Source organism: Phaethon lepturus, unplaced genomic scaffold (genome assembly GCF_000687285.1).
Source record: "Phaethon lepturus isolate BGI_N335 unplaced genomic scaffold, ASM68728v1 scaffold24651, whole genome shotgun sequence".
NCBI lineage: Eukaryota > Metazoa > Chordata > Aves > Phaethontiformes > Phaethontidae > Phaethon > Phaethon lepturus.
In genome coordinates, this window is record NW_010518818.1 from 1 (window position 1) to 11,766 (window position 11,766).

The 11,766-nt window shown below is 45.1% G+C and overlaps 1 protein-coding gene across 1 annotated transcript in view; it reads right to left on the reverse strand.

Annotated features, from left to right (window-relative positions):
- Positions 1-1,300: 1,300 nt before the first annotated feature.
- TNNT3 (troponin T type 3 (skeletal, fast)) overlaps positions 1,301-11,766 on the reverse strand; it is a gene marked incomplete at its 5' end in the record, with an annotated part of 19,541 nt that continues 9,075 nt past the window's right edge. Inside the window, 9 exons of the mRNA XM_010296851.1 lie at positions 1,301-1,678; positions 6,508-6,548; positions 7,246-7,336; positions 8,204-8,313; positions 8,483-8,596; positions 8,853-8,930; positions 9,271-9,387; positions 10,226-10,271; positions 11,081-11,099. Of these exons, the coding sequence (XP_010295153.1) occupies positions 1,630-1,678; positions 6,508-6,548; positions 7,246-7,336; positions 8,204-8,313; positions 8,483-8,596; positions 8,853-8,930; positions 9,271-9,387; positions 10,226-10,271; positions 11,081-11,099 (665 nt within the window). The remainder of the gene's footprint in view (positions 1,679-6,507; positions 6,549-7,245; positions 7,337-8,203; positions 8,314-8,482; positions 8,597-8,852; positions 8,931-9,270; positions 9,388-10,225; positions 10,272-11,080; positions 11,100-11,766) is intronic.

Sequence of the window (11,766 nt, forward strand, 5' to 3'; positions counted from 1 at the left end):
CAGGGGAAGGTTCCCCAGAGGAGCCGCAAGGCCAAGGGGCAGGGGAAGCGCCTGAAAAACGGCACCTTAGGGGGAATTTGTAGCCTTGGCAATGTACACGCGGTCTTTGCCTCATCGTTACAGGAGGGAGGTGATTCTCCTCCTCTGTTCTGCTCTGGTGAGACCCCAGCGGGGGTGCTGTGTCCAGCTCGGGGGTCCCCAGCACAAGACAGGTATGGGCCTGTTAGCGCGGGTCTAGAGGGCCAGGAAAATGGTGGGAGAGCGGGGGCACCTCCCCTGTGAGGAAAGGTGGCGAGAGCTGGGGTTGTTCAGCCTGGAGAAAAGAGGGCTCTGGGGAGACCATATTGCAGCCTTTCAATATGTGAGGTGGGTGGCTAAAAGGAAGACAGACGGCCTTTTTACTGAGGCCTGTTGTGACAGGGCAAGGGGCAACACCTTAAGCTGAAAGAGAGTGGGTTTAGACTGGACATAAGGAAGAACCCTTTTACAGTGAGGGTGGTGGGATGCTGGATCATGTTGCCCAGAGAAGCTGTGGATGCCCCATCACGCTGGAATTGTTCAAGGTCTGGTTGGATGGGGCTTTGTGCAACCTGATCTAGTGAAAGATTAAATCACTCTTAGGAATCTATGATGTCACAGCATGTGCTAACAGAGAGCGAGTGTGAATGCAGGCACCAGAAACAGCCAGAAGTTTGGAAACATTGGTGAGAACCACCATCCCTGGAGGGCTTCCCTCCAACAGGGCATTTCAAGGGTTGGCAAAGACAACAGGCCCTACAGAACAGTTCACATCCCAAATTTAGTAACAGCCATTTGTGTTTTGACATCTACACTGAATTACCAAGTAATTCACACTTCAGTATTGGGCTTTAATATTATATGTAGGTTAACTGCCTCAATAAACATTTTAATGTAATATTTGAATGAATCATTCTCTATATTGTTCTGTGACTTGTCTGCATTTAGGAAATGCTGTGTGTTGAAAACTATCACTTCTATGGATTTGTTCCTTTGTTCCTGATTATTTGATTCCCTTCATCACGCAAACTTTTAAGTCAACTTCAACTACATTTGGCATCCAGATTGTGAGCTCCCTCAGAACAGAGTCGGCTTTTGTTATCTGCTTGTATGGTGGCTGTAAAACAGGCCTGTGATCCTGGGTCTTTGTTGATACTGAGCCTTATTCACAGGTGTAGACGTGGATCAAATGATATTCAATAAGGGTTTGGACCAAGTCCCAAATCCTTGCAAAATGGGATGCCATTAAATAAAGTACGAAACACCATTCCAGAGAGCTGTCATTGGAGTAGCTACTGGTTGCGCTTTATTTACAAAATCCAGAGATTTGTACACAGCAATCTACAGGACAGGATAGGGCTGGTATCAGGAGGATAGAGGACATGCTCAGCAATCATCTCAGCTTCACAGGGAACCTGCTTCCTTTTGACTGAGGAAGCTGCCAGACCCCTCCAGGAAGAAAAAGAATGAAAGCAGCAGCAATAGCCAACCCAGGCTGATTTTGCGATTTTTGTTATCATTGAGGCATGGGAACACGAGTGATTGGTGAAGGAAGAAAGAGGACACCAGTAGGGTTTCGGCATGCCACTAAGGGCCATACTGCTTGGTTCTTTACTTCCAGCGCCCGCCAACCTTGCCCTTGGCTCCTGCCTTCTTGCTGCTGCAATACAAAAGGAAAGAAGAATATGTCAACATGATGGAGGTGGTGGGGCTCTGTGACCACTGCATATTTCTGACTCTCAGATTAGGATCGAGCTGCTTTCACTTATTCTATGTTGGGCACACCTGCCGTAGAGCACATCCTGAGAAAAATAGTGTCGATATTGTGGAAAGAGATTCCTCCTCAGGCTCTTAGTGAAAGGCCAGGATGTGCGTGCCTGAAAGAGGTGGACCCTTCAGATTCCTGCATTATCAGGACAGAAGTCCAGGTGCTCTCAAAACTAAATGACAGGCCTATCCAGCCACAGAGTTGATGTTTCCTAAATTCAAATCTGTTATGATCTGGATTTTAGGATTTAGAGCTGTTTCTGGAGAAAATTTCCTCATTATCAGGGAGCTCTGGTCAAATCCCAGATGCTGTAGTTTTCTAGTAGTGGAGGCAAAAAGCTGAGCAATAATTTAAACACAACTAAGAATTGCTTTGCTCTAGCAAAGGCAGAGTCGCTTCTTCCTTATATCATGAGACTGAGAGCCTCCAAAACAGCAAACAACTTTTTAGGGCTCCCCTCATATCAGTATCCCCATCTTGCTTGTGGTGTGTGTGGGAGCACTCCAGCTACACTCCCCACGCAAAGCACCTGAGGCAAACTCTCTCCAAAGAGTATCCTCTTACACACAGAAGGACAATCCTACATGCAAGCCACTTACCTTCTGACTGAGAAGCGGGCACACCTGGAGTCAGAGAGGGGCCAGGCATGAAGTTAGTCGGGTTAGATTCTGCACCGGCTCCCATAGGCAGCACGTTGGCTTTTGGGGCTCAGCATACCACCAAACCTTTCCATCTCACACACAGGATGATGAGGCTGCTTCTTGAACCAAAGCACATGCAAACTGGGGGCAGCTCTTTGAAATGGCAGAGCATGGGGTTGGGGGCCAAGCACAAGGTGGTGGGGCCTTGCTATCAACAGGCCTTGCCTTCTTCAGAACCACTGGTTCTTCCAGGGAGCAGAAAAAAATGTGGAGGATACATCTGGGGAGATTTTTGTGGTGCTGCCCCATGGATTTGTTCAAGAGCACTAGCCATATTTACGGAAGGGTGTAGCACGGTGACACAGACATACATACAGTGGATACTTTACCTTTTGACCAAGTTAGACTTGGTCTGTTCGAAAAATTGACCTTTTATGTGAGTGAGAGCAGAGAGTTTTCTGCTTATCTTAAATTCATCTCAGTGTCCCTTTTGCCAGCCTCTCCACAGGTTCAAAACCCAGTATAGGAACTGCATAGCTCCTCAAGTGAAGGCAGAGTCCTTTTATCTCCACAAGCGCCTGTGATGTTTGATGTTATGCCTAACCTTTAGAGTGTGCTTAAGGAGACTTAATAAAGTCCGAAGCAAAAGGATCATTTGATCCTTGTATAACACATTAGCAGACATTGCTTCAGAATGATACAGTCTAGTGTGGATAGAAATTTAAGCACACAGAAATCTCATGAGCTGTGGGCTTCTCCGTGCAACCTTTTCAAATGATGTCCTGAGAGAGTATCATGTCTTTTGGGGGAACAAGCATGCAGTAATGGTACCGCCTGTTGTGGGTGGTGTGGTAGTGCCCCTCACAAGAGTAGCAACACCCAGACAAACCATGGCATCCTTCTACAGCTGCACATTCTGCTGAGGTTTATCAGCCTACAGCTCTGTACAGAAAATATCACGGGAAGGTCAAGCCTTGTTTGGCATCTACACACAACTGAGCCCCCAGTGTTACATTCATCTGATAAGGCAGGGTGGCTTGGGAAGTGGGAAAACAGCGTCTGGTCACTGCCATCATCCAAAGATGTCACCAAAGACCACCACTTCATTCCTGGCATGACTTTGCAATGAACATACAGAAGCACAGTGAAGGTCAAATCCCACCGCTACAGAGCTCTCCTCCCTTGCTTCCCTGCAGTTCCTTCTCTGTGTCTGTTAGATTTTCTACATGTCCTAGCCTCCAGGCTTTGTCTAGCCCTGGTGTCTCATAACTTCACTGTAAACACCTAGAATAGTTAAAGATGTAAGACTCAAAAAATCTAATGAAATAGAAGTCTTGTGGGGAAGGAAAGTAGGAGAGAGATGATGAGTGAAAAGAACTTACAGCAGTAATTCCATGATGTTAGTCTTGTTACACACCATTCCTTATAATCCTAGCAACCACTTGTTTACCCTTCGTAAACAACGGTTGTATTCCTTCAAGTATTCAAAGCACCTCAGTCAGGTGTTTGAAAACCCCGGCAATAAGCAGATGGAAATTTTGCTGACATGGTGTGAAGAAACATGATTTTTTCTTGTTAGCTGTTACATTCACTTCAGTTTCCCCTTCATTTTCTCAATGTGAGGCAGGATGGGAGTTGCCCCTCCATCTCTAGCCTCATTTCATTGCAACAAGAAAATGTTGGTGTTGAGGCTGAAGCTGCTACTTTGAACACTGAGAAGATATCCCCAAGCCAGGAGCTAGGAAGGGGATATAGGTACTTACTGCTTCTGAGCCTGATCGATCCGGTTCCTGAGGGTGACAATCTGCAAACAACATATATGACCAGGGTTTTTAGAGATAAAGAAACCTTGTTCCCTCACAGAGAGGGGAGTTTTACCTGCTGAAGTCCTGGAAGCAGGTGCCTGTGGTAGGGATTAATACTTCCTTTGAAATAAAAGCTCACCTTTGCTTGAAGGAGAGAAATGTTGCTCCTTAGCAAGCCGATTTCATATGTCAAGGGAGAGAAGAGCTAGAATTTTATAACCCTTATTAGAAGAGTTCCTATGTATACAAATTAATCTCCTATGAACTCACATGTCAAACTGCAGGCAAGTGAACCAGAATGAATGTCACCCTGGCTAGCTGGAAAGCCCTTGCATGGCCCCATACACCTGTATCTTTCAACCTCACCTTCTCACTCTTCCCCTACTCCTACAGATTCGGAAGTGTATAAGCTCAAAGAACTTCGGTGGACTTTGGATGGGGACCTCAAGAATGGAAGATGGATCACACATTCTGCTGGAGTACTTTTGTTGGCTGGGAGAGCAGGAGGTGAAGAGCTTGCAGCAGTCACCACCTTCCCAGCCACTCATCTAATAAGAGAAGACAACTTTTAAAGGGACTGAAAAAGAAAATATTCAAGGAGAGCCTGAGCAACCACAGAGGCAAACATTGGAGTTGGGGCTCTGAACACCTTCCCAAGCTCTGTTGATGACTGCAAGCCACTAGAAAGTCTGTCCTACAAGATGGAGCATCTCTTTACTTTAGCCATGGGTAAATAAATATTTCAGCCTGATGCATGGGAAAGCAAACACCTACCTTGCACAGGATGAGCACCTTATGGCCTGACTTAGCACCTCAGTCCTGGCCCATAGCCCTGGACTCACTACCGAAATCTGGGACTCTTCCAGCTGAGGTACTGGAAAAGCTTACAAGAACTAGGCTCTGATAGAGAGCCCTCTTTTGCTGCCTTCACCTTCTTACTTGAACTGAGTCAAGGTTCTACCTGGTTTTCCTGGGGTGGAAAAATGCACTTGCCAAGACATATGTTTTGCTTCTGCTTTTGGTGTAATTCAAAGTTCTCCACTGGCTCTGCAGTGAAGAGAACTGATGACCCAATATTTGAATATTTAAAGTGGCACTTGACATTCCCCGTGTGTGAAACAAGAAAAAAAAAAAAGTCAAACATTCAAGTGGGCCCAACAACTGGTATTTTCTGGATGTTGTCTTTCCATGGCAAACAGAAACAAAATAAGAGACTGAAACATTAGCAGGAACAGGACAACACAAGGGAGGAAAACATCAGCAGATCACCTGCTTTTGTACTTACTCATGGAAGTTTTAATATCTGCAGCAGCGGTTTAAATTATTTTTTGCAACTGAGTATTTTTCCCAAGTGTGGCGGAGAACCAGCTGTCTTCAGTTTGACCCAAGGACTTAAGACTTACCTTCACTGATAACCTTGTGATAATGACTATAACACTCACTCTCCAATGAAGCATCAACGGGCAACAGACACTAGAGCTAAAGAACAGCTCCACTCCTGCGTGTCCCAGTTCCTTCCTTTGTCTCTCCCTTGCATCCTTGCTTGTGTGTCCTTCATTGCCTTTCCTGTTTTCAATTAGCCTTTCTCCTTATTTTTTTCTTCTGCTGTCATTTTCCCTTTGTTCTTCCACTTTTCTTCTCCCATCTCCGCTGTGCAATTTCCTTCTACTTTGCTCATTCTTTGTACTTTGTCTCCTTGCTTTTCATCATCAGCCACCCATCTCTTTGTTTATGCAGAGGTTTCATTACCATAGCATGCATGTCTCCCCTGGCACTGCCTTAATTCCTGGTGTTCCACATCCAGTTGACCTGTTATCCTTAAGCTAGCCCTCTCCAATGTTTTGGGTCTGGATAAGCATGGGTCCAGAAGGTGGAGCATCTTTCCAAATCCTGTACCATTCTTTTCTGTTAAGTCCAAGCTATTACACATGCATCTCTAAGCTTCTGCATGGGGTGACTTCCCCATGCACATCATACCAGAGGTTTGGATAGGGAATCATTTTAGATATGGTGTGAGTGGGTTGTGTGCTCAGTTCTTTAGCCACCTCCCTGCTGGACCCTGAGTCTTTTCCTAAATTATCACTTCATCTCTTTTCAAAGAATGGAAGGGGAGAGAAAAAGGAAGTGAAAGGAGAAACACAAGATCCATTTGTCTCTTTTCTCTCTGCACTTGAAGCCAAGTGCCAGTTTCTGTCTGGCACCTGACCATGCGGCAGGCTCATGCATTTGGTAGCCTTTGCTGCTGCTGTTACACAGGCAAGTTCATTGTACTTACAACTTGGAAAGCTCCTGCAGCCTGCAACGCATTGTTAAAATCTAAGAGAGATTGAGATAGTTAAATTGGTGTTGCTCATTTCCTGTCAGCATGTGTCTGTGTGATTGGGAATTAAAAAGAGCGCAAGACGGAGAGAGATCCGGTAGGATTTCTCAGCCACTGAAATCTGACATAGGTGAGTGCAGCACTGTCCTGTGACTGTTTGTGAAGGAAATACATCCACTTTCTGCTACCATATGACACTTCAGTCAGATGCTCCTGCCTGGAGACAGTTTTCAGTGACTCCAGAGAGCTCAGTCCACAAGGAATCTGCCTGGGATGGGAATAAAACTTACAACGTTCAAGTGTGAAATCAAAGATGGGTTTAAAAATATTAGTTTGCAGTGGAGATGAGTTAATTGAGAGTTACTGAATTTTCAGGCCACAGTTACCTATAGATAAACAAGAATTAACAAGATATGTTTGGGCAGAGGGTGGGGAGTCCGTTTTCCATTGGGGTTGCCTTTCTGTGGGGCACTGAAAACCTTGAGAGTGGCCTATTCAATTTCAGCCTAAAATGTGAAATCCAGTCCAGGTATGTATGTTAGGGGAATGCAGTTTCAGGTGCCTTGCTGCTTAAATATTGCAAAAGGGCATTGGAGACCCAAATGATGTCACCACATGGCTTCTGCCAGAGGAGTCACAGGGATTTTTACATTTTGGACCCAGTGTCACTAGCAAAATGGCGTCCCAACTCACCTCGTATTTTTTCCTCTTTATCTGCTCTGTAAAGTCATACTTCTCGGTCTCCAGCTGGTATAACCAGTCCCACAGTTCCTTAGCCTTGTCCCTGTGCATTTATGGGGAAAGGAAGATGGGAGAAACACATCACATCATACATTTTCTACGGTTTTCACATCGCTAGTAATAAGACTTTTATGTTTTTTATAATGCAGTTCATACATCTTCCTGCAAACCCTTTCTGTCCTCTGAAAGCTACTCACCTCTTTCAAGGTCACATTTTGCTCACATTCTCACCCAAGAACCTTTTAGACTTGCACTCTTGCATGTGTCACACACTAATGTATTTCCTACAGATTTAATTTTTCCCCTAACTTTTAATGAGAGAAGAGAGTCCAGGGGAATCAGATGAGAAGGGAAGAGGACTCTGAAGGCCACTCAGATTAGCAGAACAGCTGCCATTGTGCAATCATCTCGTCTGTTTCAGGGCTGAGGTGAGCCAACCTCATCTTTCAATCATGTGTAAACTCCAATGCGTAGAGCCCAGACTATCATCTGATGACTGCTCTGCACCAGAGCACTCAGCTCCCAAGCCTTCAGCCTCCATGGAGATCTGTACCCATACCTTAGCAGCTCTAACTCACCGCCAAGAATGTTACAGATTCCGATCTGTAGGTTTGTTCAACTAATCTCACAACTGGGGTTAAAGTTGTTCCTAGTCCCACAAATGACTAATCCTAATTAAATGGAGCTAGGCCAGGAGCATGGCTAGATGGCTACCAAACCATTTCAATAGTTCCCCACATCCCTATTTCCCCTCCATTCTCCAGATCAAGGAAGGGCACAACTTAACATTGTTCCACGACGAATTTCAAGGAAGGCCCTCTCCTCTACCTTTTTTTTTTAGAGAAGATTCCAGGACAATAAGACCAAATTTCAGTCTATTACATTCAGTAAGTTAGGATAAGCATGTTACCTCAGCTTGTCTTCATTAAGGTGGTCGATGTTCAGTGGCTTGCGCCTCTCTGCCAGGACCTTCTTCTTTGTCTCTCTAGCTGTTTGCTTCTTCCCTCTTTTCTGATCAGCCTATTTTCAGAACATCAATTAACATCAGACTGCAGAAATTCAGTCTGAATTAAGCGATTTCAGTGACAGAGCATATAAGACAAACTGCTAGGCATCCAGAAGAAGGAAAGTTGAGCTGTTCTCTCAACTTGTAATAAAAATTGTTCCCAGTCAACCCTGTGTTTTTTACCTTAGCCAGATAGCTGCTGTATGTGGCACCCATGGAGGACAGAGCCTTCTTCTTCTTGAGATCATCCTCAGCTTTTCTCTTGGCATCTTCTTCCTCTCTGCGTGCCTTTTCCTCCTGTGGAGTATGACACACAGAAGCAGGTTACTCTAGGGGAGACTCACAGCTTCCCCAGCAGCCAGTGTCACTGCAGAGAATGGGATCAGAGAAGCATGTTGATGAGAATTGGCAACTCCTGTTTCCTGTCCTTGCTTTAAGGGGATGGTCATTTCTTCTTCAGACAGTGACAGGCAGAACCTGTAGGTTTTTTCTGTCTCTAGAGAGGTCCTCCAGTTTGATGCTATGAGAAGGAGAGAGATAAAAAAACACTTACCGCAAGCCTTGCCTGACGCTCCTTCTCCTTCTCAGCCCGGATTCTCTGTTGTTCTGCTCTTTCAGCTCTGCGCTTCTCCTGAAAGAAGCAGTGACAGAGGCAACGAGTCATCGTTGTGCCTTTATCTAAATCCAGTATTATGCCCCACCGCCAACAGTTTGGTTCATGGAGAGTGAGCTACCTACTGCCTTGGCAGAACATGCAGAAGGGTCTCTTGTGCAATTCCCAGGTGTAAAACAAGAGGCTGAGAGAGGGGACAGATGTGGGAAGAAGCCATTTGGTGGTGACTTGAGCAGTCACTTCTGTACACACCAATACAGCTTTCTGCCAAAGTCTGACAGTGGACTAATGGATTCAACTTCTCATCTACAGAGGATTTCTCAATCTAGTACAGGGAAATGGCAGTACAAGGACTCACAATCCTCTCCTTGAGGGCAACCAGCTCTTCCTCTTCCTTTCTCCTGGCTTCAAAGTGGCTGTCAATCAAGGCCTGCAGTTCAATCAGGTCTTTGTTCTGCCTTTTCTTTTGGATGTCCTAGAAGAGCAGGAAAATGCATTAAGTAATGCCATATTGCTCTACGAACATGCACTGGACATCCCCAGCACCCTACACGGAGAAACAAAAGCAGAAATTGTCTGCAGATATCCATGGAATTCTATGGGATTAGCTTAAATGGCTGTTGATGCAGGCCAGAGACAGTCAGAGACTCATCTAGGTGACAGTCAGGAGCCCAGAAGGGAACAGAATCCACATCTCCCATTCCCCTACACCATATTTTATTCCTGGCTTTGCTTAGCTACTTCCTCTTTGCATTATACTTAGCTGCCTTCTCTTTGCTTTGGGATATGAATCTTACCTAGAAAATGTTCCTGCATTTTTGGGCAAAGCAGATATTTCTGTGGAGATTTTCAACACCAGAGTTTCTTCATTTTTCAACTTTCTAGGAAGGTGTTTGGATCTCTGTTTATTGTTAAAATTCTGTTGTCATTTTAGGTAGTGTTTCTCAGCAACAGATGTGTATAGGCCTGCTTTATTTCAGCCTGCAACTTTCAAACCATTTACAACAATGGCACAGGGCATCTGAGATGTCCTAAAACACTTACTTTCTCCTTTCTTCATATATTGACTTCAAAGATTCAAAGATAAGAAGAAGAAATACAGGATTTTAGCTTAATCACATTATCAACTAATGCATCCAGAGAGTATCAGGGAGCAGAGAGTAGCCTTTCACTGAAAACAGGCAGCAAAGCATCCATACTTTTGTCCTTGACTTTATCCTCAGGAATATCCAGGACAGGAGGAGTTAAGTGGGTTCATGTGTGTATGGCTCAGGTACAGACAGACAAAAACAGCCAGTCTCAGAAATACTTACATCAAAGTCTACTTTCTCACCCTCTGGTATTTTAGGAGCAGTTAGTCTGCAGAGAGTCAAAAACAAAAGAAAACAAAACAAAAACAAACAAACAAAAAAGGATTTTCATCTTAAAGAACAGGCAGCTTTTTAAATAGGACGTCCTGACCTGCCCTGCCTTCAGGAACGATGCTGACAAGGAGAAATGTTGACAGATACACAGAGGGGTGAAACAGCAAGTCAATGGAAAACTACTCCAGACCAGCACTAAGGGCCATTGTCCTTCATGGAAGGTCATGCAGGGCAGGGAGTTACCCCTAAAAAACCCTTTTCATTTCCAAACCCTATGGTCATTCCCTACCACACGAAAAGACATTGGTCTGCAAGGCAGTCAGCTACACGCTCCATTCTGGGCAGCTGGCAGCGTGGGAAGGGAAGGTCCTGAGACCCAGAGCCAGAAGGTCCATAGGAAACCTCAGTTAAGCTGAAGTCAGCCCAGCCCAGCATTTGCCATCCTTCCTACCATCAGCAGTCCTGGATGGATGGGTAGTTTCCCAGCCATGGCCTCTCACAAAGGATTTACTTTTGAGCCACTTGTATCTTGGGGTACTGTGGGATCACTGTATCTTGGACAGTTCACGAGTCCTCTGACTCTATCAGGAACTCGTCTTAAGACCCTGGCCAGTAACTACTGCTAAGGCATCCTCTGGCAGAAGCGGGCATCCTGGACAGGCATGCAGGAATAGCTGGATGTTGCATAAGGGAGGGCTGGATAAAGGCTTCTAGTGGCCATTTGCCTAATAGACAATTTAAGGGCTTCTGCTAGATCAGAAAACTAATCCCAGGGTTTTGAAACTCCCTTCCCCTCATACTTACTTTATTCTGGGCTTCTCCTCTGTATTTGAAATCATGGAGCAAAACAGGAAGGGAAAAAGAGGGAGAACAGTTAGAACAACAGAGAACATGCCAGCTGCTAAAGTAAAAGGAGGGAAAGGGAATTTAATCTTAGGGGAAACATCCCAGAGAAACTGGTTAAATCTCAAACACTTCCAACAGAAATACACACACTCACACACGCCTTTTGCTAGGAGTGAATCTGTTTTTACCCTTGAAACAGAATTTGGTAGAAAAGAATCAAGAGACTGTATAGAAGTCCCAAACATAGCATCTGGAAGGCAATGGTTTCATGTAAATGCTAAACTATTTTTCTCAAACCATCCTGACCAAAGCTCTAAGGAGGACAGCTGGGCTGGAGGATAGACGAAAATGTTGCCTTTTTCAGTCGGCACTTCTTTCACTGACGTTAACCTGAGTTCACAGTCACGTCAATGATAACTAGGCTTTACCAGTTTTACTCAAATGCCTCACATGGAGGCCAGGAGGGAAAAAGCTTCATGACACACATTTTTTCAAGGTTCATTGGCTCCCAAGATATCTTAGGGCGCATGTCCCTGAGATACCTTGGTGCCTTGGGGAAGATGCCTATTCTTCTGCACTGCGTGGTGCTCCTCAAACCCAGCTTGGAGAGGCCATCCTCTCTTAGTGAGCATCCTTTCCTGCTG